The 27,986-nt window shown below is 44.7% G+C and overlaps 1 protein-coding gene across 3 annotated transcripts; it reads left to right on the top strand.

Moving 5' to 3' along the window:
* Nucleotides 1-27,978, top strand: SEMA4F (sema domain, immunoglobulin domain (Ig), transmembrane domain (TM) and short cytoplasmic domain, (semaphorin) 4F). 3 transcript variants are annotated; one of them, XM_011987175.1, is made up of 14 exons: nucleotides 1-288; nucleotides 2,312-2,463; nucleotides 3,314-3,373; nucleotides 3,603-3,701; nucleotides 8,440-8,533; nucleotides 19,099-19,218; nucleotides 19,319-19,470; nucleotides 20,131-20,309; nucleotides 20,521-20,668; nucleotides 20,795-21,017; nucleotides 21,157-21,266; nucleotides 21,381-21,541; nucleotides 25,195-25,253; nucleotides 25,518-27,978. In XM_011987175.1, exons 1-14 carry the CDS (start codon nucleotides 144-146, stop codon nucleotides 26,126-26,128), a joined length of 2,313 nt encoding a protein of 770 aa, XP_011842565.1. In that variant the 5' UTR covers nucleotides 1-143; the 3' UTR covers nucleotides 26,129-27,978. The 3 variants fall into 3 exon arrangements, with proteins under 3 accessions (XP_011842565.1, XP_011842573.1, XP_011842581.1); XM_011987183.1 differs by lacking the exon at nucleotides 3,603-3,701; XM_011987191.1 differs by lacking the exons at nucleotides 3,603-3,701; nucleotides 8,440-8,533; nucleotides 19,099-19,218; nucleotides 19,319-19,470.
* The last annotated feature ends 8 nt before the right edge of the window (nucleotides 27,979-27,986 follow it).

Here is a 27,986-nt window from a genome sequence, read left to right on the forward strand (position 1 = left end):
GGAGCCAGGCGGTGTTTCATCCCTCAGCCTCAGGCCGAGCCGGACCAAGCCGAGGGGACCCGAGTGGGGCCGAGGCCGGTAGCCCTGCGGCCCTGAGCAAAGGCAGTAGCTTGCGCTGCACCCGCGGCCAGGCGGAGCCAAAGATGCCGGCCTCTGATGCACGGCCCCGCCCGGGTCCCGGGCCGCCTACAGCCTCGCCCTTCCCTCTGCTGCTACTGGCGGTGCTGAGCGGCCCGGTATCCGGCCGCGTCCCCCGCTCGGTGCCCAGAACCTCGCTTCCCATCTCTGGTAAGGCGCGGGCGCCCACGCCCTCAGACCTTCGCGCCCACACCCACACCCACCTGCTCCCCAGACCGCGCGGCGGGACCCGGGCCTCTCAGCCTGGTGTATGGCGTTCCACGCCGCCCACGCCCCGCCGGGACACGGGCGAGACCCTCGCACTTCACCGTATCCCCTCTGCATCCCCCCCGCGCCCCGCAGCTCCGCATCCCCAGCCTGGGCCTCGCGCCTCGGCTCCCACGACACGCCCAGGCTGCCCCAGCAGGCCCTATTCCCAGAACCGCGGTAGCGTCCAGTCCTCACCGTGCAGACACTGAGGCCCAGAGCTCGGGTGGGGGCTGCCAGAGGTCGTTCATTTCGAAGTTCCGTCTCCCTTAGTCCCCTGTTTCCCCGCACACACACCTGGGTCCATCATTCCAGCTTGACGCCAACTCTGCTTTCAGACCCATCAGTCTTTCATTCTACTCCAGCTTTCCATTCCAGTCCCCAGCTCAGCATTTCCATCTTCTCCAATTCATTTCCCTATCAGTTCTACACATCATCCGAGCCTCTTGGCCCTTCTCACAGCCCTAATCTTCCTAACCCTCCTCCTGCTCCCCTAACATCTCTGACACCAGCTCCCATTCTCCCATTGTTGGATCCACGTGAACTCTCCTAACTTCCTCAACGTTCCTTGCTGCGTCTCTGCCCATTCCCTACATTGAATATTGGTAAACCATTCAATGTGCTGATGTAAAGTTCTGCTTAAATGATTTTTCAAGTCTTCAGAAGGAAAAATAGAGGAGGGGGATATGATCCTTTGAAAAGATATGGAAGAAGCTAGGAGACGTCACAAGGTTAGAAGTGATCATTGGGGCGATTCACATTTTAGACTGCTGAGGTGGGTATGAGCGTGGCCATGAATCTTGTCTTCTCAGTGGGGATTGAGTGTTATCAGCACCTTGGGCAGACAGAACCAGTGAAGCCAAGAGTACCACCTGTTGGCAACAACTCTGGACTGGTTAATAGTAGTTTAGAGTTTAAACTCAGACGAGTGCCATATAGGAATGCTGTGATTCCCGAAGGCGAAGTTGTGGCCAGAGCCTGGGGTTTCAGTTTGCACCAAGCAGTAGCCACAAAGTAAGTTGAGATTGCCGGGCTGAGTTGATGTGCAGGCATCCAGAGATGTCTAGATGGCAAGCAAGGTGAAGCGGAGTTGAGGATATGAGGGGAAGTTAGTTGATCCAGGGCTTATACTAAGCATGACAGAGTGGGCAGGATACAGCACAGAGGTAAGTATGGGTGTGGGAGGATGGAGTGGGTGGGACTCACATCAGCACATCTAGGAATGAATGGGTTGGTGTCCATTCTACCCTCTTGAGGGTACTGAGCAGAGGAAGCAGGTAGAGCAGAGCTGTATTGGTGCAGGAGTAGGGTCCCCAGAACCAGAGGTTGAGCTAGGAAGGTAAATTCATGCCAACTTATTCCAATCTTTAAATAGATAATAATTTTGAATGCTGATATGAGGTTTAGATTTTTTTTTTGAGATGGAGTCTTGCTCTGTCACCCAGGCTGGAGTGCAGTGGCGTGATCTTGGCTCACTGCAACCTCCGCCTCCGGGGTTCAAGCAATTCTCCTGCCTCAGTCTCCCAAGTAGCTGGGATTACAGGTGCCTGCCACCATACCCAGCTAATTTTTTGTATTTTTAGTAAAGATGGGATTTCACCATGTTGGCTAGGGTGGTCTTGAACACCTGACCTCAAGTGATCCACCCACCTCAGCCTCCCAAAATGTTGGGATAACAGGCGTGAGCAACTGCGTCTGGCTAGTGCTCTGTTTTTATAGAAAAAGCATACTTACCCACTGGATTGTGTGCTAAATATTCTGGCCTCATCTATCTCTGGTTCACTTGTCAAGGCTCCGTTTCTCCCCCATGGCTGCTAAATAAATGGTACTTGGAAGAAAACAAAAATTGGCCCGTTTGGTTTTGCTCTTGTGGACTCGACCCTTAGGAAACAATGGCTAACATCACTGTCTCCTGTCTTCCTGCTAGAGGCTGACTCCTATCTCACCAGGTTCGCTGTCCCTCAGACATACAATTACTCTGTTCTCCTTGTGGATCCTGCTTCCCACACACTTTACGTTGGCGCCCGGGACACCATCTTCGCTTTATCTCTGCCCTTCTCAGGGGAGAGACCCCGCAGGGTGAGAGACGAGAGGGAAGGACCCCTGACCCCGTAGCATGTGATTAAATCTATGATTTTATGAGTGTGTGTGTGGGAGATTTGATAATAACTAAAGATGTAACCGCAGGGGTAGTAGGAGGGGGTGAGTTGGGAGACATCATCCACTTTGTTTTCTTAGCTAAGAGTATGGGGGATCAGGGTGACTGGGGAGGATATGAAGGAGGTTCATGATGATGGGGAGGAGACCACAGTGACCAGGTTTCAGGTGACAATGGGCAGAGGGATCATTAAAATTACAATAGGGAAACAGCTTTCAATTTTTTTTTGACCATTATTAAGAACTATACAGTTGGAGCATCCCTAATCTAAAAATCCGAAATTCAAAATACTCCAAAATCTGAAACTTTTTGTGTGCCAACATGGCACTCAAAGGAAATGCTCATTGGAGCATTTTGGATTTTGGATTTTTGAATTAGGGATGCTCAACCAGTATGTATTCTGTGAATATCCCCGAATCTGAAAAAATGTGAAATGTAAAACACTTCTGATCACAAGCATTTCAGATAAGGGATACTCAGTGTGTACTGTGTATTGTGGCCCAGTACACAATTATGTACTAAAAGAAACCTTTCTTGAAACAATATCTACTCTCTTATATTTTGATATATTCTATTTCATTAAAAATGATGTTGGTCATGATTTCACAATTGATTTTATTACTCATTAATGGGTGGGGACCTCCATTTGAAAAACAGTGCTCTAGGGGGACTTTTGAAGTTCCCAAACTGATGGAGGTTTAATCTCCTCTAACATTGTGGGAGTTTGATGTTAGGGGAATCTGGGTGAAATGATCACTCCTCTTTTCTCAGATTGACTGGATGGTTCCTGAGGCTCACAGACAGAACTGTAGGAAGAAAGGCAAGAAAGAGGTAGGTGTAAATCTGAGTCCTGTCTTGAGTGTCAGTTGAGACCTTGGCCCAGCCCTGACTCTCAGTCCCCTGTAATGCTTCCATCCCACTGGGCCCAGGCAGAGACTCTTAACACCATGCCATCACCCATCATCTCCGATCCCAAAGCTGCATCTGACTGTCCTGACGTCACCTTACCCTTCCTTGTACCTGCTGCTTCTGATTCTTTCTAACCATCTCTGACCCCCAGGACGAATGTCACAATTTTGTCCAGATTCTCGCCATTGCCAATGCCTCTCACCTCCTCACTTGTGGCACCTTCGCTTTTGATCCGAAGTGCGGGGTTATTGTGAGTGACAGGGGTGGGAGGAGAGGGAGAGGGTGCCTGCACCAGTGTGAGTTACTTGGGGTGGTGGTGGGAGGATGGGAAGGGTTTTCTGTGAGCTACCATGATCGGGGCATGGTCAAGGCAACCATTGTGCATGATAAGCATTGGGTGTAGGGGCTGTCCTCATGGGATGAGGGTATGTGTAAACCACTGAGGGAGGGAAAGGGAGGTTGTCTGGAGAGGGTAAGATATACAAAGTGTAAAGAGAGACGTAGTGGGATAGTTAAGGAAGTTAGGGATGCTGGTTGGGCTGGGGAAACAACAAATCCAGGGAGAGACTTCAGAAACCAGAAACTCATGTTTCCCTTGCCCTGTGCATGCTTTGTCCAGGCAGCCTGGGTTCATTTCTTAATTAGTGAAGCCCATTGCCTGTTTCTTCCTTTCATAGCATGTGACTGTATCTTACCACTTTCTCTTACTTCCACTGCCAGCTTCATTATGTGTGGGCTGTGACTCTCCTCTCATGGCTTCTGATGTCATTTCCACTAATGTAATATCTGCTGGCCCCATATTCTGGATCTTGCCTTCAGGGCGGGCACTCTGTCAATCACGTTTTCTTATAGATCTTGTTTATTGCTGCTGAAGGCCTGGACATCACCGCCCTCAAACACAGGCAGGCTTGGGACATGTGTATCCCTAATCACATCTAGGCTAGTCATAATCTCTGGGACTGATGACTGTTTCTGAACTCCCAGCTTTTCCCATCAGTTACACAGTAGTCAGCACTGGTCTTTTGGCAACTCACATTTGTGACAAGCCCCTAGGGTGAGTCAGAAGCCTCGCATATCCTTTATATCCAGTAGCTTCCCTTTCTGCTCTGTAGAGCAATAGGAGGGAGTATAACAGCTCCCTTTTTTGACCTAATCCTTAACTGTAGATCTTGTCTTGACTCTTCTGCAGTCCTCAGTAATCCTTGCCACCTGAATCAAGTCAGTGTGTATCTCTAAACCCCTCTTTGTTGCATACCACCCTCATATCTCTGGCTTAGGATGCTAATCATAATCATATGCATGATTGCTCCAGTTAGTCCCCCTGGGCTGCCTTGGGGTGGGTTGGACTTATGTTGAGTCCTTTTCATAATGCAAGTGATACAGGCTCCCTACCAGCATCTGGATAGCTCCCTCATTCTAGAAAGGTTCTCAGTTCAGGGTGGTGTTGAAAATCTCTGTATTCCCTCAGGTAACATTGAGGTCTGATTTCCCTACAGTTTTCCTTAAGTTTATAAGGTAGCAGTGGTACTGCCATTGCCATATTTGTCCTTTTCCATTCTGCCAGGCTCGGGGATCCCATGGGTATGAATGCCAGAGCCATGGCTTATAGACAGTGTGATTGTTCCAAGTTAGTCTCCTAGGGCCTTTAATTCTTCCTTGTTTCTCTGAGGTGGGACTCTAGTGGTTGTTATATAAGGTATCTAGACAGAAAATGTTCTTTCTGGACATACCTATCAGGATTGGTGTGACTTGGATGCCTATCTCTTCTCGAGGAACATCAGCAATGAAGAGTGAAGCCAGGGGTCTATGTCCTGAACTCCCACAAATTCAGCTCTTTCCCTGAACCCTCCTGTCTAACAGGCTTATGAAATGAGGGCCCATCCTTTGGTCAAGGCTTGTCTGAAGGAGAATATAGAGACTAGCCCCAAAAGGTCAGCTCTGGTAACCCTTTGATACACATCCTGTCTGCTCTGTAGACGTTTTGAAAGTTCTCTTCTGCCTTAACCTGTCTTATCCTACTACCCAGCAGCCCCAGTCTGCTTGACCAAGTTCTTCCTTTATCCTCACTGCTGAACCTCTCATGATGACTGATGACTTTGAGACTGTATATAAACAATTATCTGAGAGCTTTGTTTTGGACACAGCAACTTGCTCAAAGTTGATTGTGGAGAAATGAAGGTTCTTACTAAAAGGAAGTTCAAGCATTGGATCTAAGGGCTCCCACAATGTGCAATGCTGTCCTTCAGTGATAGCTCATTGAACATTGGAGGAAAATATCGTAATTTGTTTTGCTGAGGGACCTCCAGCAGTTAACAGAGAAAAATGTTAGACTTCTAACAACAACAACAACAACGGCAACCATTCAACTGAGTATCTGCTTTGATGAAGACTTGGTATTAGGTACTTTACATTAAGGATTAAATTTAATTCTTATCACCACATCATGAGATTTAGGTATTATTTCCATTTTACAAGTAAGGAAACTGAAGTTCAGAGAAATTAAGTATTGTGTCTAAGATTGTATAGCTAGCAGAGGCAGAACCAAAATTTAAACCTGTGTTTGTCTCTGGCTCTGTTCCACTATCCTGTCCCTTAGTCTAGCCTACAGCCCAGAAGACCTTACCTGTCTTCAATTTCTTGTGGCATTTGATGTGTTTCATGTACTAGGAACCATCTTTCTTTTCTTTCCTTTTTTTCTTAGCCACCTGGGAAAGGTCCTTTCTATGCCTTGAACTCCTCTTGGCCAAGGCCAAAGGACCAGTTCCAACCCATAGCTCAGAGAGAGCCTTCCTGTCCAGCTCTGGCCTTCAGCTTCAGGGACTTTGCTTTACGACAGCTGATTTTGAGAGACTATGCTGCTGACTGACACAATGACGATACAATGAAGAATCTCAACATTCAGATAGAGAATGTAGTGGAGTGGTCATATCTCTTTCAGACCCGAGTTAAATGTCATTTTGACCATGCAATAATCATAACCTATCTAGTTAATAGGAGGCTCACTTCCTCAAAGGTTGGAAACCTGGATGACATGATGATGCCATTGGGGAAAACTAAAAGAGAATTAGTTTCGACATGTTGAGTTTTAAGGGGCAGCTAAGAAATCTCTGTGAGGAAGTCCAGCAGTCAAATAAAAATATGGGCTAGAGTTTGGAAGATACCAGATTTGGAGAGTTTGGGGAATGATTTGCACAGAATATCTGGCTGGAAAGAATGAATGAGATCTTTGAAGCATATGTGAAAGCGACTATGGATAGATTCTTAGGATACACATGTAGGAGCTAGAAAGAAGAAGAAGGAAATAGAGAAATAACAGGAGGGATTCCAGAAGGGTTGAGTTTCAGGAGAGTCAAGGAATAGAATATTTCAAGGAAGGGGGTGGATCAAAAGTATCCAATGGCACATAAAGAGAATGAGAACTGAGAAAAAGTTCATCCCTTTAGTCCTTGGAGAAATGTAAGGCAGTAGTTATAGGCATAGAAAACTTAATTTATTTTCCAGGAATAACAGGTGATCTGGTTTGGATAGAACAAAGGTCATTTTGAGAAGTAGTTGAAAATAAGTAGGTTTGGCTAATGAGGTTGTACTCCGGGCAATACTGGGCTATTTTCTCATTCTCTTGCACAAAAATTTATTATTAAGTCAGTGACCAATACTTCAGAAGATTAATCTTGGGTGGCTATTAGAATAACTTGGTTGTTGGGGGTGGCTAGATGATGTGGAGAAAGGAGTTTACTGCCATGCTTTAGGTGAGAGGTAAGAAGGGAAGCAGCAGCAGGTACATACCACATCTCTAGAGTGCCCAGCCATTTTGTTAATCTCTCACCAAATCCATCTTTCTCCTGAGGTGAGGGTGCTCCCACTGTCACACAGCTGGAGTGCTGTGCCTCTGTGGAGCCCTCCATTCCAGCAGACTCTTCTGACCCAGCATTCCCTTTTTGGGTACTTCCAAAGTTTTAACAGGCCTTCTTCAAGACTCTCAGTAAAATAGAACCTTGTTTGCCATCTAGAGCAAGAGATGAGCAATTGGAGTGGGCTAATAGTACACTTATGTTTGGGGGATATATATTGATATTTCTGCAACAGCTACCATGGAAGTAATTAGGCTCCAATAACACCATATGCCCACCCCAGTTTGTGAACTAAAGATACAATACCTGGCATCTCCATGCCATAACTTTGACTCCCAACCAGCCACTGTTAACTTCCCTCTCAGTCCTAGGTTGAAATCATCCTTGTTTTTAGATGTTATCTTGAAGCCTCTCTTAGTGCCAAATGCTAGACTAAGGTAACTTCTGGCTGGCCATGATGAAGTTCTTACACCTCTTGTTCCTTGCCCAGGGCAGTCCCTCTGGAGTCCCTGGGTGAGGAAGGTACTTATCTACCACTCTCAAATTCTGACCTGAGCTTCAGGTCATTCTTTACCAACTTTGCAGGTTCCCCCATCCTCTGCCCTTGGTCGTATGATGCAGCTCTTTCATCCTTGGGGTGGGGAATAGGAGGAGGATGGCCCTTGTCTCTCTAGGCCTCTGTGTTTCAGATAGTCCTTTATCGGCCTGTACTTTTCTTTGTCCTTCCTAAGGTTTCCAGTCCTCAGGAGGCCTGCTTTCTTCCTGATCCTTCTTGTCATGTAGCATATTCTCCAACCAGTTACAAACCCTACAGTTCAGCAGTGTACCTTCAGCCTCTTAGGTGCTTCTTGGGCTGTCCTAGGAATTTCTTCATTAGGGCATGTGGGTGTTGGCTACTGGGGGAATCGAGGGAAGAGGAATAAACTGATGAACAAAGGATAGCAGATATGAGAAATGCAGGAGTAGATGGGGGCATCAGGAATAGCTGACTGGATATATGGGGATGGTAGTTGGGGGTGGGGAGTGGAAGGGGAGAGGAATGGGAATTGACCTTTTCCTTCATCTGACCATCTTTGTAATTCTCACCGTGAACCTGCCCTGTGACCCCTAAACCAATTGCCCCCTTCTGGTCTATAGGACGTGTCCAGTTTCCAGCAGGTTGAAAGACTTGAGAGTGGCCGGGGGAAATGTCCTTTTGAGCCAGCTCAGCGGTCAGCAGCTGTAATGGCTGGTGAGTGGGGAGAGACAAGAACCTGTAACTTCTTGCTCTAATTGCCTCCTTCCCCACCCCTGCTGTTAGAATTTCTGTGTTCTTTCTTACCTTGGAATGTCTATTATTCCCATGTCTCTTTTTAGCCTTTCCTGTTCTTCCCTGAGTGCCTGTGTGACCACCTGCTTTTCCCCACCTAGTATGATATCCCCAGGATTCTCTCTGCAGAATGTGTCCTCTGCACCTCTAGTGTAATGTTTCCTCTCTTAACCTTATTTTCTTTTCTCATAGTGTTTTTTTCCCTGTTAATAAGTGGAATATACTACAATGCATATTGTAATAAATTTGGAAAAAGTATAAAGAAGAACATGAAAAAAACTTTTAGAACAGCACTGGCCAAAAGAAGTTTATGTAACGATGGAAATGTTCTAGATCTGCACTGTCCAATACAGTAGCCACTAGCTATTGTGGCTATAGAGCCCTTGAAATGTGACTAGTGTGACTGAAGGAAGGAATTTTAAATTGTACTTAATTTTATGTAAATAGCCCTATGTGTCTAGTGGTACCATATTAGTGCAATTCTAAAATATCTCTATCTAGAAAATTATTGCTAATATTTTAGGATATATCCTGTATTAGTTCATTTGTGTTGCTATAAAGAAATATCTGAGACCAGGTAATTTATAAAGAAAAAAGTTTATTTGGCTTATGGTTCTGGATGCTGGACATGAAGCATAGTGCTAGTATCTGCCTCTGGCAAGGGCCTTAAGAAGCATACAATCATGGCAGAGGGTGAAGGGGAGCCGTGTGTCACATAGTGAGAGAGGGGGCAAGAGAGAGAGGGAGGAGGTGCTTTTTTAAACAGCCAGATCTTTTGTGAACTCAGAGTGAGAACTCACTCATTACTGCTAGGACAGCACCAAGCCATTCATGAAACATCTGCTTGCATGACCCAGACACCTCACACAAGGTCCACCTCCAACACTGGAGGTCACATGTCAACATGAGTTTTGGAGGAGACAAAACATCCAAACCATATCATATCCTAGATAGATATTAATGTGTGTGCACACCCATGTACATTCATGCACATACATTTGCTGGCCAGTCTTTTGTTGCTCAGGGGAGTCAGTAATGACTATTAAATAAATTCCTGCTAGTACTTTTTTGAACAAGCTGTCTATGATTGCTTAAGTGTGAAATGGGTCTATCACAAACCTAAACCTCTTCTGGAGAATGACTAATTTGTTAGCAGCCACACAGCAAATTGTTTTTGTGCCACATAGCCTGAATTTTAGATCAGACCACCCAACATACACCCTCCAAATTCAGCGAAAAGCCATTTTCTTGTGATGGTGTAAAACAAGCAGGTTAATAGAAATTTTATGAGCATGTGCACATTATAAAACTTTTAAATGTCATGCTACATGGATGTAATTTTGAATTCTTCATGTAACTTTATATCATAGGCATTTCTATGTAATTTAAAAATTCGTTATAAAGATAATGTTTAATGACGTGTTACTCATTCTGCTAACATACCACGAATTAAACAATTCCATATTATTTATATAAATTTAATTAGTTCAAAGATTTTGCTGTTACCCATATTGCTATAATGAACATCTTTGTGCATACATTTTTGCTCTCATTTTAGGTTGGCCTCTTAAGATTCCTAGAAATGCGGCCGGGCGCGGTGGCTCAAGCCTGTAATCCCAGCACTTTGGGAGGCTGAGGCGGGTGGATCACGAGGTCAGGAGATCGAGACCATCCTGGCTAACATTGTGAAACCCCGTCTCTACTAAAAATACAAAAAACTAGCCGGGCGTGGTGGCGGGTGCCTGTAGTCCCAGCTACTCGGAGGCTGAGGCGGGAGAATGGCATGAACCCAGGAGGCGGAGCTTGCAGTGAGCCGAGATCGCGCCACTGCACTCCAGCCTGGGAGACACAGCGAGACTCCGTCTCAAAAAAAAAAAAAAAAGATTCCTAGAAATGGATTACTGTTTCAAAGGGTGTGAACACTTAATGGCTCATTATCTGTTGCTAATTGAGTTTCTAGAAAGAGTATACCAATTTACACCCTAAATCAGTAGTGAATGAGAGCAGCCTTTTTTTTTCACATACATTTCACCAGAATGTATTGTTCTCATTTTAAAAAATCTTTGCTATTTTGAGACTAAAAATGGCACCTCGTTTTTATTTGTATTTCTTTGAATATTAGTAAAGTTGAACATTTTTCATGTTTTAGTACTTATTTTTATTTATTCTTTGGTAAATCCTCTGCTCATGTTCTTGGACCAGTTAAGAGGTAGGATATTAGCTTTTTAATTACGTATCTTTTCCTTTGTGATTGTATATAATTTTTAAGCTCAATCCTTCACTTAAAGAGCAGATAACATTTTTTCTTAAAATTTTTTTTCCAAACATGTAACTCTTTGATCTATTAATATTTGGAGTTATTTTGATGAATCGCATGAGAGGGGGATCTAAATTAATTTTTCCCGGCTAGCTAATCAGTTGACTCAGCATCATTCAACTGTTTTTTTCTTTCCTTGGTTTTTTTTTGCCAACTGTATCATAAAATTAATTTTTGCCTATATTTTTGGGAAATATTTTATATAAAACAAAAATTGGGACACAAGATCTAATGATGAAAATTTTTTCCTATGCATGACTTTATTTTTTAGGGAAAGTCTTAAAAGATGTACAAATTACATCAGTCTTTAGTCTTATAGTTAATGACTTACCTTTTTCTGAAAAATAAAAGTTTTTGAAAATGAGCATAAAGTATATATTGACTAAATACAATATTTTGAGTTGTCATGATTATCATTATCTACTGTTGAAATTGATGAAACCTTCCTTATACTCATACATGTTGGAATAAAACAGTTTAGTTGATAGTTTATTTTGATAGGTTTTTTATCAACATCTTTGGCAAAACTCCGAGTCATTAAGAAAGGTTTCTGAGTTTTCATGGTTGTGATGTCTCTTGAGTCTATAAAATTGTTTATCAACAAAATGACTTACTTGCAACAATCTAAGATAATCGTTTATCATACTTTTGTTTCAAGCAGTAATTTCTTTTTTTTTTTTTTGAAATGGAGTCTTGCTCTGTCACCCAGGCTGGAGTACAGTGCGCCATCTTGGCTCACTGCAGCCTCCGTCTCCCAGGTTCAAGTGATTGTCCTGCCTCAGCCTCCTGAGTAGCTTAGATTACAGGCCCCCGCCACCATGCCCAGCTAAGTTTTGTATTTTTAGTAGAGATGGGGTTTCACCATGTTGGTCAGGCTGGTCTCAAACTCCCGACCTCATGATCCGCCCGCCTCGGCCTCCTAAAGTGCTGGGATTACAGGTGAGAGCCACCACACCTGGCCTCAAGCAGTAATCTTTAAGCATGTGCAGCCCTCTGTGAGTAATTTCTCTTTATTCAGTCAGCAAGTGAATTCGTATTAGAATGTGGTTTAAGAATATAAATTTCCAGTTTTAGTATATATGCTGCTGAAGCGAGCATAAGAATACAAATTTCATAAAGAAGATCGTTGTGAGACAAAGTGGGAGGAACATTTTCAAAAAGGTTTTAAGTCTTTTTTTTTTTTTAAATAAAATTCAATGTTGACTTTCAGTTGATAATTGATGGAGGTGATCAGAACTCACTTCCTAATGGCTTCAGTTAATGTGGAAACTCTGTCTCTAGCTGTCTCAGACCCAAATCATAGTCAATACTAATATTATACATTTTCATCTGCAGTTATTACTTTACAGGGTTACAATTTAAAAGTTTTTCCTGGTCTGACATGAGGGCTAGCATCTACTTGGGGCTTTCTAGAATGATTCATTATGCCTTACTTTGCCTCTGTTTTGAAAATAGCAGTATAGAAATAGTGGTAACATTATATAAAAATTAGAACCAAAATTCCCAATTAGGTTCTAAAAAAATGTCCTTAAAGATAATAGCAGTATTTTGAAATGAAAAGAGCTTTTAATAATGAAAATATGATTAGAATATAATAGGAGTATTTACTTAAACCTATAAAAATTACACTGTGCATTGTAGAAAATTTAGAAAATGTAGAAATATATAAAGAAGAAAGTAAAAATGTTATATGTAATTCTGTCATTACCAAGTAACCACTATTATTATTTTGGAGTATTTTGAGTGTTTTCTTCTACTGTGTCTATGTGTCTGCGTATTTATTATAACTTGGAATTATGTATATTTCATTTACTATTGTATACTGAGCATTTTCTCATCACAGAAATTGTTTCTTCAAAACATGATTTTTAGCAATTGCATCCAGTTACATAAATTGTACTGCATACGTAGATAGATGTAGCATGATTTAATTATTTCTATGTAATTATACATTCAAATTTTAAAATTATTGTTTTTATAAATAATGCTGTAGCAGGAATCCTGTTACATAATTCTTTGCATTAATCTACTTAATTGCATATGAGTCAATCCAAAAAGTGGAATTGCTAGGTGTAAAAGTCTAAATATTTTGATGGTGCCTGATGGATTTGGACAAATTAATTGCTCTCCAGTTAGTCCTACCAGCAGTGGCTAAAGGGCCTGTCCCATTGCACTCTTGCCAGTCCCAAGTAATATGTACAAACAAACAGTGACCTCCTACAAAGTCCAGTATGATATTTACATATTTTGATTGGCATTTCTGTTAGTGAGGTTGAACAATTTTTCATGTGTTTATTGGTACTTCTGTTTCTTTTGGGAAAGCCTCAGAAATCTTATTTTCAAATATGAAGTTTATCTGTACTGTACTTAGATACAATTAAGAAAATGATCTCCTTGTCTTTATTTGCGCTGTTCTAATTTGGAAAAATATGAATATTTTGACATTCACGTTAGCATAAGAACATCGGTGATTCCTTCTCAGTCTTCTTGATAGGGCTTTCGTCTTCTGCTCATTCTTAAATGTTGGAGTTCCTTGGGCTTCTACCTAAGAGCCTCTTCTCTTCTTACTCTATATAGTTGTGATCTCAGTGAGCCCCATGGCTTCTGTTTCCGTTGCATTCTGTTGGCTCCCAAATCTACATCTGCCTCCTGGACATTACCTGGAGGTACAGACCACACGTCCTACTGCCTTCCAGACATCTTCAGTTGGATGTCCCACAGGAATCTCAAAATCATCATGCCCCAAAGTGAGTTCATTGTCTTTACTCACCTCCCCCAAACCTACTTCTCCATCAGTCTTCCCTCCTCTGAGTGTATAGTGCCATACTCACTCAGGTACCCAAGCTAGGGACAGCAGTCAGTCGTCTTTGGGCCTCCCTATCACATCCTATAATGGATAGGGTTTCTATCAAGAAGAGCAGAAGACTTTGCTCTTTCTCTTTGGGAACCCATCCTGTGTTTTTATCATATGGTTTTGGTGTCATTGCATCTTGTGATGAATGCATCTGCCAAGGAGCTCTGCAAATGTTCCAGATGCACTGCATGCTGCCAGCATTTTGAGGCCAAGTCTACCTCTTAAATCTCCGACACTAGCATTCACACATGAAAACAAGACAGTTACAGAAATCCTACATGCCTGACAGAGGGAAATGTAGAGTCAACACTGCATCTCCAATCATCTAATTATGCCCAATAATAGGCTTAAAAAAATTTTTTTTAAGTATCCAGCTGGCTCAATCCTTAAATAAGGAAAAGACTTTTTGAGTAGGAGCTGTCTATCCCGAAAAATGTCTGACCATGAGAAGAAAAGGGAGTGGAAGAAGAAAGGAGACCAGGGCATGTAAAAAATCCGTTTTTTTTTTTTTTTTTTTTAAATAGCATCTTGCTCTCTCACCCAGGCTGGAGTACAGTGGTGTGATCTTGGCTCACTGCGACCTCCGCCTCCTGGGTTCAAGTGATTCTTCTGTCTCAGCCTCCTGAGTTGCTGGGATTACAGGCACGCGCTGCGACGCCCAGCTAATTTTTTGTATTTTTAGCAGAGACAGGGTTTTGCCATGTTGGTCAGGCTGGTCTCTAACCCCTGACCTCAGGTTATCAAACCACCTCGGCCTCCCAAAGTGCTGGGATTACAGGCATAAGCCACCGCGCCCGGCCAAAAAAAAAAAAAAAAATCAAAATCAGCTTTTTAAAACTAATGTACAAGGCTAGATGTGGTAGCTCACACCTGTAATCCCAGCAATTTGGGAGGCCAAGGTGGGAAGATTGCTTTAGCCCAGGAGTTCAAGACCAGCTGGGGCAACGTACTGAGACCCTGTCTTTAAAAATTAAATTTAATTTAATTGATTTAAAATTAATTTAAAATTAAATTTAATTTTTAAAGACAAGGTCTTTAAAGGCCCTGTCTTTAAAAAAGACTCTGTCTTTAAAAAAAAATTAGCCAGGCATAGTGACGCATGCCTGTGGTCCCAACTACTTGGGAGGCTGAGGTGGGAGAATTGCTTGAGCCCAGGAGGTTGAGGCTGATCACGCCACTTCACTCCAGCCTGGATGACAGAGTGAGACCCTGTCTTAAAAACAAAAAGTAGGCTGGGCGTGGTGGCTCACACCTGTAATTGCAGTACTTTGGGAGGCCGAGGTGGGCAGATCACGAGGTCAGAAGTTCGAGACCAACCTGGTCTACACAGTGAAACCCTGTCTGTAATAAAAATACAAAAATTAGCTGGGCGTGGTGGCGGGTGCCTGTAATCCCAGCTACTTGGGATGCTGAGACAGGAGAATCGCTTGAACCTGGGAGGCGGAGGTTGCAGTGAGCGAGATAGCGCCACTGCACTCCAGCCTGAGCAACGGAGCTAGACTCCGTCTCAAACAACAACAACAACATCAAACCAAAAAGTAACAAACACACTAATGAACTGATAATTCCTATTGTAAATCTCCTTTAAAAGGAAGCATTTTGATGCCAGAATGGAAATTTTAAACCCCCAGGCTGTAGAGAAATATTCACTGCCATGACACATGTTTATAGGCTTTCCATCTGGCAAGATGAGATCTATTTTTACACACAATTATGATTTTTCTTTGAGTGTGTTTCTTCGTCTTTTGTGGCTTTCAATGTCTTTTTTTTTTTTTGTATTTTCAAAATGAAAATATCTTAGTTTTTTTGCACTATAAAAGTAAAAGATGCTAACTACAAAAAACAAGGATTATTCAATGAATAATCTTTCCCATGCTTGCAGGCATATATACATATTTTTAAAAAAATAAAAATAGGGTTGAATTATTCCTGGTGATGTTTTCTAACCTGCTTGTTGAGCAAACTCATCACTGTGGGAATTACTCGCTTTTGCACATCATCTTTTGCCAATGGCAGATGTGGTCTTGATCCATTCAGCAATAATTTGCCAAGCAGTTGTATGGTCAGTGTTATTATATAAACAATGTATCACAATCACAATATTTGGAATTGAGAGTGTCTTGAAGAGTCCAGGGCATGTGGTGATCTTGTGGACTCCTATGCTCAACATTGTAATGGTTGCTATTCTTTCTGCTGTGTAGGGGGGTGGGTGTGTATGTGTGTCTGTAAGATGTGCTGCAAGCCCCCTGGTACTCTTAGGGCACCTGGAGCCCTGCTACTTCCTCCCAAAGTGTCTGATCCCTCCTGCTGATCCTTGGCTGTTCCACTCTGAGTGACTAAGCACTTCTCAGCATTTCTGGGCTCCAGTGTTGCTGATTCCCCCATTGGTCACTTAGGAAGTTTTGTGACCTCCATCTACTGCTGAATCTTTGCATGGTTATCTGTGGTCCTTTACTGTTTCCAGAATATTTATGATTGTTTTTCTCCAACCCTACATACCAAGTCATGATCCCAGCATCTGCTTTACCACATCTCCTATTCTTAGGGTATCCATGACAAGGCTTCTACCAGGGTTTTGATTTTAGAGCATTTAATGTGTCATGCTCTTAGGGAACATTTTCAAACTCTGGCCTCTGTGTCAACTTTTTCCCCCTTGGAAGTACAGTGGGTTGGCTCATTTGCTGTTCCATTTTCTGCCAGGACCTTTGACCAATACTTGGTTTTTCTTTCCTGAAATTTTCTAGAAGGGAATGGAATATCTTTGTATAGCTTCCCCCTCTTCTGGTGGCAGATTGAGCATATGGCCCTTTGAAGTTTCATAAGGAGCTAACATGAATGAATGTCAACCATGTGCCAGGCCTTAGCTAGGGCTCTTTATCTTATTTAACCCTTAGCGCTATTCTGAGTGGAAGATGGCATTATCTCTATTCTGCATTTGAGGAACCTGAGGCTTCGAAAGTTGTTTTGCCCAAGATCATAGTACCACTAAGTAGTCAGGGTTCAAACCCAAGTCTTCCTGGCTCCCAAACACTTGGATTCTTTTTAAAATTGCAAATAATGGAATAGTCTCACTTCCCCACCCCAAAAGAAGGCTTTCAACCCTGCAGTGCTGCCCTTGTAGGGCTCTGGCCCTCTTGTTCTCTACGTAGAGTGTTTCTTCAGTGCTGGTTACCTTTCTGGTGCCTGAGACATGCTGCTTCTCTGGAGCATCTGTGACCCCAGGATGATCATGCTTCCCTCCAAGTGGCCCCCCACTCTCTACTACTTCCCCCAGTGTGCATGAGCCCTGTGGTTCTGGCTGAGCTTTCATGCACCCGCTTCCAGCACATTGGCCTGTCTTGCTTCTCTAGCCTCTCTGACTTGATCTTCTCAGTTGCCTTTGGTAGCTCTCCCCTTAAATGGGAGTGTTCCCCAGGGCTCTCTTCTGGCTTTAACTTTTTCCCTGGCTATGACTTTCATGTCATGACTTAAGCATGAAGTGTGATGACTCCCAAGTTGCTGTCTCTGGCCCTGTTGCCCAGGCCCTTCCCTTAATTGCTTTCCAGGATCTCTGACTAATATCCTGAAGGCACTTCAGCCTTAGGATGTGCAACGAGTGGACTCATTTCCTCTCCAGCTGCGTCTTTTATGGGCCTTGTTCTATCATTTGCTGTCTTGGTTAATAATGTCACCACCAACTATCATCAGTCTTATAAGCTAGAAACCTTGAGAAACATTGGTTTACTCCATTCTGTCTCATCTCATATTCAGTTGATCAATTTCAAATCCTGTTAATGGATTCTACCTCAGAAATACCTTCCAAATCCAGCCCCTTTATTTCCTCTGCCTCTGTCTTACTTTGGGCCTTTCACTCTTGCCTGGACTGTATGAATAGCCTTTTAAGTAGCATTATCTTTTTTAAAAACAAAACTGTTTATATCACTTTCCTCCTAAAAAAGTCTCTGCAGTTTTACGCTTACCTGCAGGGTAAAGTGCATATCTGCTGGCATGGCAGAGCAGACTAACCACAGAGTGCCCATCCCCACACCTCCAGCTTCCTCTCTGCTCACTGGCCCTGCCCAGCAGCCCCTCTGCCCCCACATGGCTGAGCATGGCTCCCCTCTTCACTGCTTGCTTGTCTTCCTCCCTGAAGTCCTCCTTCCATCTGGCAAATTTCTTATTCCCATACCCAGCTCACATGTTGCCTCTGAGATGCTGTTCCCTCCGGTAGATATAGCTGGGTCCCCCATATGTGTTAGTCTGTGCCTCCCGGAATCTGATTACACACTTGTCTTCCTGACTCACATGGGGGTTCTTGGGGCCAGGGATTTACTTAGCACCCGGCACAGTTCCTTGTACGTAGTACCTGGTGAAGGCATACCACCTTGTTTTCTCCAGAGTGCCTCTGATACTCAGCACACCCCCAGGGTGTTCATGACTTGGTACTACTCTCTGATTCATTTTCCTCCTACTCGGGTCAGACCCATTAGTGGTGGTACTCAGAGTGGCTACAGTTCTCTCCCATTCAGCCCACAGAGCTGAACCCCCCTTCCTTCCCAGAGTGTCTGTGATTTGTCTCTTACTCAATCCCCACTATCCCTGGAGCAAGCACCTTTGCCTCTCCACTATACTAGGAGGGAGGACCTGATTCCTTGTTGCCTCTCCTGGCTGCCTGTGAAATCTCCACTCATCTCCTAGGCCAGTATCTCTCAAAGTGAGGTCCTGAATTACCTGCATCCGATTACTCTGATTGCTTCTTCGAAATGCAGGTTCTTGAGCCAACCCCAGCTCTACTGAATGAGAATTGCTGGCCCAAGTATCTGCATTTAAATCACTTCCCCAAGTGAGTCTAGTATTCTCTAAAATTGTGACTTGTTCTAAAGCAGTGTATGCCCACTAATGTTCAGAAAGAACATTCATTCCCTGAGACATTTACCAGAGTGGGACAACTTAAATAAGATGGGGACCTGTTACAAAGCAGATGCCCCTTTTGGAGAGTCACAGTACAGTCAGCACATTACAGGGTTACTGAAACAGCAACAAAAAAGCCCCAGAGAAACAAGCTTGATTTTTATGAGGGACGCCTTTATTCTCATACACATGGACATTTCTGTACAGTATTTTCTTAATGCTGGTTTCCCTGACTGCCCTGGAGGAGTTTATGTCTAGATTTCCTTAATTGCGATAATGCCTTTGATGTGCTCAGCAGTGTCTGGCACTCATGGGTGCTTAGTCCCTGAGAGTCGCTGCCCTGCTTTATGCCCTACTCTGCCTGTGACCTCTGTTGCTTCCCTCAGTGGGTCACTGATATCCCATCTCCTCCCTGTCGCCCTGCAGGGGGGGTCCTCTATGCTGCCACTGTGAAAAACTACCTGGGGACGGAGCCGATTATCACCCGAGCAGTGGGTCGTGCCGAGGACTGGATTCGGACAGACACCTTACCGTCCTGGCTGAATGGTGGGGAGAGGGAGAGGGGTCCTCTGGGGGGACCGATGGGGTGGAGTCTGGGAAGTCCCAGGTTGTGTCTGTGAGGATCTGAGGCCACTGGTATTCCCAGCCCCAGCCTTTGTCGCAGCCGTGGCCTTGAGCCCAGCCGAATGGGGGGATGAAGATGGAGACGACGAAATCTACTTCTTCTTTACGGAGACTTCCCGAGCATTTGACTCATACGAGCGCATTAAAGTCCCACGGGTGGCCCGTGTGTGTGCGGTGAGACCCCATCCCAGCTGTCTGTCTGTCGTCTCCTGCTCTGTCTGTCCCCCTGTCTTATCTTTTCCTCTTTGGGTCTCTGTCTTTAAATCTCTCCCGTGTCTCCTATTTTCTCTGCCTTGACTTCTCTTCTGGGAGCTTGAGGAATGTGAGAGAGAGGCTTTGGCCTCTTTGACACCCACAATTACCCTTGTGACACACTGTCTACAGGAGGTGGACTAGTGTAGAGGTTAAAGGGAGGAACTGGTGACAGACCAGGGTTCAAGTCCCTGCTCCACCCACCACTTAACTGCCTTTGCAACTCTGTCCAGGTTCTTTAGTGTCTTTGAAACTTGTCTATAAAAAGAGGATAATAATGATGCCTGTCTGTGAGGGCTGTTTGCGTATTAAATGAGGTAACTTACGTAAAATACATAATGTAGTACTTTATAAGTGCACAGTTAACTTAGTCACTGTCATTGTTATTGTGACCCCTTCACCCCCGTATCTCATTATCCCTGCAGCTACTCTGTGTGGCTCCCTGTCCTTGCATTTGTATGCATCTGTCTCCCCATCTGTCTATGTCTGCCCTGAAGTCAGAAGGAAACTTAAATTGGTCTCCATGCTCCTTGCCCAATGATGGTCATCTAAAGAGAATCTCCCATGTGTTCGTCACCGCAGGGGGACCTTGGGGGCCGGAAGACTCTCCAGCAGAGATGGACGACGTTTTTGAAAGCTGACCTGCTCTGTCCAGGGCCTGAGCATGGCCGGGCCTCCAGTGTCCTGCAGGATGTTGCTGTGCTTCGACCTGAGCTTGGGGCAGGGACTCCCATCTTTTATGGCATCTTTTCTTCCCAGTGGTGAGGGGTCTTGGTGTGGAGGACAGTTACAGGGTGGGAGATAAGTGGGGATGGCACAATGTCAGTGTTGTCTCTTCCAGAGCGGGCAGGCTGTCCCGCCTTTGGCTGCATGGCTCGCTGTGTGTTTCTTGGGGGTCATCTCATTTGACAAGGGATGAGTTGCTGTCCCCTAGACCCCTCCAGATATCCAGCTCCAACCTGTGAATTCCAGGGAGGGGGCTGCCATTTCTGCTGTCTGTGCCTTCCGACCACAAGACATTCGGACAGTGATGAACGGTCCCTTCAGAGAACTAAAACATGACTGCAACAGAGGACTTCCTGTCATGGACAATGATGTGCCCCAGCCAAGACCTGGAGAGGTGAGGGGGCAGATCTTCATTCTAGGCCTGAAGTAGAGAGCTGCTATTAAGGCAAGAGCCCCACCAAGCATCACTGGCGTGTCCTGTTCGTGGGAAACTTTGTCACCACCCCTGTATTTCCTCTAGTGCATCACCAACAACATGAAGCTCCGGCACTTTGGCTCATCTCTCTCCCTGCCTGACCGTGTACTCACCTTCATCCGGGACCACCCACTCATGGACAGGCCAGTGTTTCCAGCTGATGGCCACCCCCTGCTGGTCACTACAGATACAGCCTATCTCAGAGTCGTGGCCCACAGGGTGACCAGCCTCTCAGGGAAAGAGTATGATGTGCTCTACCTGGGGACAGGTATATTTAGTGGTCAAGCAGGTTGCCTACCTAGTGCATACACATTCTCGTCACAGAGAGAGTACTGTAATACATATATGTCTGAGTCCCAGGCACGGGGCAATTATGTCATTATTATTGTTCCTTTCCTGTCCCCTAGAAGATGGACACCTCCATCGAGCAGTGCGGATCGGAGCTCAGCTCAGCGTTCTTGAAGATCTGGCCTTATTCCTAGAGCCACAGCCAGTTGAGAACATGAAATTGTACCACGTGAGTTGTAGATTTTGGAGAATCTATTGGGGAGACATCTGAGTCCAGAGCCAGTTTGTGACCCTGAGGTCTGGGAGATCCAGTGTATTCCCCTTCCCCGCTCCCTTTTTGTAGAGCTGGCTCCTGGTTGGCTCCCGTACTGAGGTGACACAAGTGAATACAACCAACTGTGGCCGTCTCCAGAGCTGCTCAGAATGCATCCTGGCCCAGGACCCAGTCTGTGCCTGGAGCTTCCGGCTGGATGAGTGTGTGGCCCACGCTGGGCAGCACCGAGGGTGAGTGTAGCTGCCTGGATTTCTTGCTTACTGTGCCAGGGCTCTGTCCCATCCATATGTCTATGTTTCTCATCTGTTAATGCTGCCCTGCCAGAGGCTGTTTTCTTTTTCTGTCTGTTAGTGTCTACATCACTCATGTGTCCTTCTGTCAGTCCATACTAACTCATCTGTTTGTCCATCTAGTGTCACCTCATCAATGTCCTTGCCTCTTGCCTCTCTGCTGGACCTGCCTTGACCTGACAGTGTGCTATCTCTAGTGGACGCTTCTTAGTTTTCATCTTACAAGAGCTCTTGGAAGTGTTTTCACAGTTGTCCACTCCCTCTTTCCTTGAAATACTTTACTCTTGGTCTCTATGACTCTGCATTCTTTGGTCTCCTTCACTTTCCCATCCAATTACTGAATGTTGATATTCCTCAGGGTTCAGTCCTGCACCCATTCTCTTTACACTTTCATGCTATCTCTAGGCAGTTTTATTCTCATTACTTTCAATACCATCTGACTGCTAATGACAACCACAAATATATCTAGTTGAACTGTGGAACTCCCCATCCAACTGTCTACTTGATATTCCCTTTGGATGCTTCATAAGCAACTCAAATTTAGCAAATCAAAGTGTGCGGTATTGTTTCCTCTTTCTCTCACATGCTCCTCCTCTGGTTTTCCTCATTCCAGTAAAGGGACCTCCATGCATCCAGTTGCTCAAGCCAGAAATTGCCCACATTGTATTATGATTTGTACTGATTCTAGCCCCTAAACGTCCTTAGTCCACCCTCTTCTCTCCACCTCTACTGCTACCACTCTAGTCCAAGCCATCATCGCTTCTTAACTGGACTACTCTAATAATCTAATTGGTCTTCTTTTGACCATTTTGGGCTGCTACCATCCATTTTCCATTTAGCAGCTTAAAAGCATATGTCACATTGAAGCAAATCCCTGACATCATATCATATTCATCTTAAATATTTCAATATGTATCTCTACTAGATAAGGACTTTTTTTTTTTTTTTTTTTTTTAAAGACAGAGTCTCGCTCTGTCGCCCAGGCTGGAGTGCAGTGACGCCATCTTGGCTCACCACAACCTCCGCCTCCCTTATTCAAACGATTCTCCTGCTTCAGCCTCCCGAATAGCTAGGATTACAGGTGCCCACCACCACACCCAGCTAATTTTTTATTTTCAGTAGAGATGAGGTTTCACTATGTTGGCCAGCCTGGTCTGGAACTCCTGACCTCAAGCAATCCACTCGCCTTGGCCTCCCAAAGTGCTGGGATTACAGGCGTGAGCCACTCCGCCTAGCCCAGGACTCTTAAAAACATCTTATTGTGGGAAAGTTCAATCATAGCCAAAAGTAGAGAGAATTGTGTAATGAATTTCCATGCATCCATCCCTCAGCTTCAACAACCATCAGCTTCTGGTTAATCTTGTCTCTTCAGTACGTTTGCTCATTCCCAACTATTTTGAAGCAAATCCTGAACATCATTTCACTTCATCCATAAATCTTTCTGTCTGTATCTCTAACATACAAGGGTTTTAAAAAAAAAAACCATATTACCATTATCATGCCAAAAACTTACTTTCTTAATGTAATCAAATATCCAGTCAATGTTCTGATTTCTTCAATTGCATATATTTAAGAAATAGTTGGCCGGGCGTGGTGGCTCAAGCCTGTAATCCCAGCACTTTGGGAGGCCGAGACGGGCGGATCACGAGGTCAGGAGATCGAGACCATCCTGGCTAACACGGTGAAACCCCGTCTCTACTAAAAAATACAAAAAACTAGCCGGGCAAGGTGGCAGGCGCCTGTAGTCCTAGCTACTCGGGAGGCTGAGGCAGGAGAATGGCGTAAACCCGGGAGGCGGAGCTTGCAGTGAGCTGAGATCCGGCCACTGCACTCCAGCCTGGGCGACAGAGCAAGACGCCGTCTCAAAAAAAAAAAAAAAAAAATAGTTTATGTCAGTATCCAAATAATGTTTATTAATTGTAATTGGTTGATATGTTTCTTAAGTGTCTTTTAACATTGAGATCTTCCAGTGAAGTATTTTTAATTACTTGATTTGGAAGTGTTTTTGCAAACTGACCTTGAGATTTCCTATTTTGAAGTCCAGTTAATTTATAGCATATTTGTATACTACAGAACCTCAAGTATATACAGAACCCCAGAATATTACAGAACCCCATGGCTACACATTCTTTAGAGGTAAAAGTACTTGTCTTTTGGAATAAAACAGATTAATTCACACATGTCAAAACAGAGTGAAATGTTTAAAATAATAGCTGATCTGTAGGGCTAGATATGAAAGAAAAAACTGACATATAATTAGAATAGTCATAACATTTAATTTTGTTTTTCTGATATTTGTCTTTAATTATAAGTGTAAAATCTTATGCCATCTATTGATCAGATTCTTGACTTTTTGCCAGTTGGGGATATAAAGTAATTCTTGGATGACAGGCTTGGCCAGCTTTGCCTTTTTGGTTAAGAACTTTAACCTGGTCTTTTAGTTTTCTGGGGGAGAATTTTTAAACATCTAAGACAAAAGCAAGGGCTTTATTCTGTCCTTTATTGTTTTAATTTCCATTAAAATAAGCATTCACTGGTCTTGGATATCCTCTATATTTGAGCTTCAAGGATTCCCTTCAGGTATACGTGAGTAGGGGGAGGGGGGAGAGTGTGGGGTGTGTGTTTATGCCAGTGTTCTGGGTTGTTCTTGTGTACATTTCCCATACCTCAGTTCATCCAAGGGAGAAGAACATAGACTGAGAAGTTCCTGTGGCAGCAGCTGTACATGTGGTCTTCCTGTGTTCCTCACTCTCAGCTAGACTAATCAACCTTGGTTTTACCCAAGAAACTTCCATCTATTCATACCAGTCTTGGAGCTCATTTCAGGGACCTCAATTCATATTGAAGGAGTTCCTACTCAGATGAGTCTGTGTTTGATTGAGGCTTTGTGTGTTCAGACCTTTTACCTGGCCTTCACTGACAACCCTAGTAGGGGTCTCATTGACTTCCCGGCCTCTGGGAGTGGTGCCAGAGAGTTCAGCAGTGAGCAGTCCATCTTGCTGTCCTCCATCAGATATAGTCCACCCAAATCCTGGAAGTACCAGGACTGTGCTATTTGAAACAGATCCATTCAAATAACACATAGGCCAGTATATATCAACCACTATTGAAGAGTTCCTTTGTAGAGACAAGCAGCTTTTAGGAAACAAAAAATCACCTCACTGACCCTAAAGGAATTTTGATTAGCTTCTGCAGAAAAGGAATTTGCTCTTTGTCTTAAATAAGAGAAAAAAAATCCCTATAGTTTTTATCCTTTTTTTTTCCCTAGAGAAATCTTGTGGTTGTGGAGAACCAGGTTCATTTCTTAGAAGATTCTGTTTCTTTTAAAGCACCCCCACTAAACATCTTTCCAACAGACCTAGTGCAAATTTAGCTATCCATGGTCTGCTAGAAAGATGCATGCATGAAATGTCATGAGTAATATTAAGAGGTGTTGGGGAAAATTTTGGTGATGAGGAGAAACTTGACTGATAATTTCAGGAGTGATTTCTGAGATGATGGGAGATGTATTGAATGAGGGAGTCTTCAGTAATACTGAGGAGGATTGAAGGGAATGTTGACACTGGATTTACCAAGCATTCTCTTCTTTATAGGTTGGTCCAAGACATAGAGTCAGCAGATGTCTCCTCTTTGTGTCCCAAAGAGCCTGGAGGTCTGTGTGGTCTGTATGGCTTAGGGAAATGTGGGTGGAGTGGATGGAAAGGGGCTAGAGAGTTGTTCATTTTGGAACCATTCTAAACCTTGGATCTTGGAGGATGTGGCAGCCAGGTACCTTGGGCCTTAGCCTCTTTGGGAATCCCCTTTTTAGCTTAGTCTCCATAGCCCCTTCTCATGATTGACATCACCCCACACTTTTCTTCATCACATCTCCAGCCTTTAGCCTTACCTCCTTTTGTGCCTTTGCTGTCTCTCGCAGAACGTCCAGTAGTGTTTGAAGTTCCCGTGGCTACAGCTGCGCATGTGGTCTTGCCGTGTTCTCCAAGCTCAGCATGGGCATCCTGTGTGTGGCACCAGCCAAGTGGAGTGACTGTACTCACCCCCCGGCGGGATGGACTGGAGGTGGTGGTGACCCCAGGGGCCATGGGCGCTTATGCCTGTGAATGTCAGGAGGGTGGGGCAGCCCGTGTGGTAGCAGCTTACAGCTTGGTGTGGGGCAGCCAGCGAGATGCCCCGAGCCGGGCCCACACAGTGGGGGCGGGACTGGCTGGCTTCTTCCTGGGGGTTCTCGCAGCATCCCTAACTCTCCTTCTGATTGGTCGGCGTCAGCAGCGACGGCGACAGAGGGAACTTCTGGCTAGAGATAAGGTGGGCTTGGACCTGGGGGCTCCACCTTCTGGGACCACAAGCTACAGCCAAGACCCTCCCTCCCCCTCTCCTGAAGATGAGCGGTTGCCCCTGGCCCTGGCCAAGAGGAGCAGTGGCTTTGGTGGATTCTCTCCACCCTTCCTGCTTGATCCTTGCCCAAGCCCAGCCCACATTCGGCTAACTGGGGCTCCTCTAGCCACATGTGATGAAACATCCATCTAGAGCTGGGCAAATGACCACTAGTGTATAAGTGATCACTGGAACGGAGGGACCACTGAGATGCTGGGGTCACTAGGCCTGGAAGACCATCCCAGCCTCTGAGTTCTTTTTGAGTATGAGTGATTACTTGGACTTTAGTGTCTGTTCTCTCTGAGTCTGGATGGACTTGGAGTCAGACCTTTGCCTGATTCCCAATTGCCATGAAAGATCAGAACTGCTTTCTGCAGCAGTCAGGGCTTCTGCCCAACATCTGAACCCCTGTGACCCTTCATCCCTGGCCCCCTATCTTGGGCCCATTAGTTTTGGAGATGGGGCACAAGGCATAGCTATGACTTTGCTTTCTGGTTGGAGCCTGACCAGAAGGAAGAGCCCTGGAGGTGGTTGGTGGCGAATGTGCACTGAGTCCTTGGGATGGTTCTGCTTATTCTTCAAGTTTATCTGAATTTCTGTGGGGAGTGCATGATCCCCATGTTGTGACATGGAGTCTCTGCCCTGAGATCTTCCCCATCTCAGTTTTCCTTCCATGAATGAGTGTGTGTAAATACATGGTGTTCATAGGAGACCTGGCCACATGTGCATGAATGACTGGGCTGATGCTTAGGAATATTTATGAGGGATGGGGAGGGAGAAGATTGGAATAGGAATATTACCTGCAGAACTTTAGACCCTGTAGCCATAGAGGGAATGGCTTTCCTTTCTAAAAGGAACTGAAACACTGCCCCTCTCCCCATTGCCCCACAACCTTACTCTAAATTTGAGTAGAGAAAAGCTCGTAAAGTGACTTTCTGGCTGGGAAGGGCAGCAGTACACATGACTCCATCTTTTTCTTTGTTTTTGCCCTTTGGCTGCCACCACTGCCATGTCACAGCTGCTTTCTCTGGCTAGAGTGTAGGCTGTACCCCATTTCCTTGGCTCCCATTGAAAATTAACAGCATTCTGATGATTAGGGAACAACAGAAGGGGAACAGTCATAGGATATACAAGCAGTATAAAGATAGGTTCACAATCAGTGACTTTACTCAGGGTGACACCCTTGCCCTAAAGCAAGAGTCCCCCCTACCTGGGGTCCATGGACTCCCTGAAATTGTATGCAAAATATTGTTTGTACATGTGTGTCTGTATGTCTCTGTGGGGGAGGTTTTATGGCTTTTGTCAGATTTTCAAGGCCTTAACAAAGTTAAGGGACCGCTGCCCTGAGGTCACTGCACTGAGACCAAGCTAGGATGGCGTCACTCTGTGGCAGCTCTGCCTGGCCTTGCCCTGCCTGGAACAGGGTGATTGCTGGAATGGAGTTACCACTGAGATGCCAGAGGTTCCTGGGTCTGGAAGACTTGTTGCCTTTCAGCTGTCTTTGAGTCTGACTGACTGTGGCCAGTCCCTGAACTGGTAGCTGCTGGAGGCCTTCTTGTTTCTCCAGTCCCTGGAAGCTGAGCTCTGTGTGTATTTGATGACATTGTCAACTCTCACCAAACTTCAAGACCTCTTCCTGCTTGACCACTCGCACATGCTCTAGGCTTCTCCTACTCAGTACTGGTCTTGGCCTGTGAATGTGCCTCGTTCATCCCTGGTGCTTGAGCCCCTCAAGCTCCAGTCAATGATCCAGTCCTGCCCCTTTGAAGTTTTCTCCTCTGCTTTCCTTGGTAGCAGCCTGCAAACTACTCAAAAGAGTCCCCTTGGGTTTGGAATGATCAGTGGCTTTGCCACTAATAAATGTGTGATCTTCGGCAAGTAACCTAACCTAGGGACATCAGTTTACTCATTTGTGAAGTGGGGATAACAAAAACCTACCTCAGGGTTGCTACAAGGATTACATGAGAAAATATGTCAACAATAAAGACCTGTCTGTACCAATATATGTTGT

The sequence above is a fragment of the Mandrillus leucophaeus genome, unplaced genomic scaffold (assembly GCF_000951045.1).
Source record: "Mandrillus leucophaeus isolate KB7577 unplaced genomic scaffold, Mleu.le_1.0 Scaffold1083, whole genome shotgun sequence".
NCBI classification, from domain to species: Eukaryota; Metazoa; Chordata; class Mammalia; order Primates; family Cercopithecidae; genus Mandrillus; species Mandrillus leucophaeus.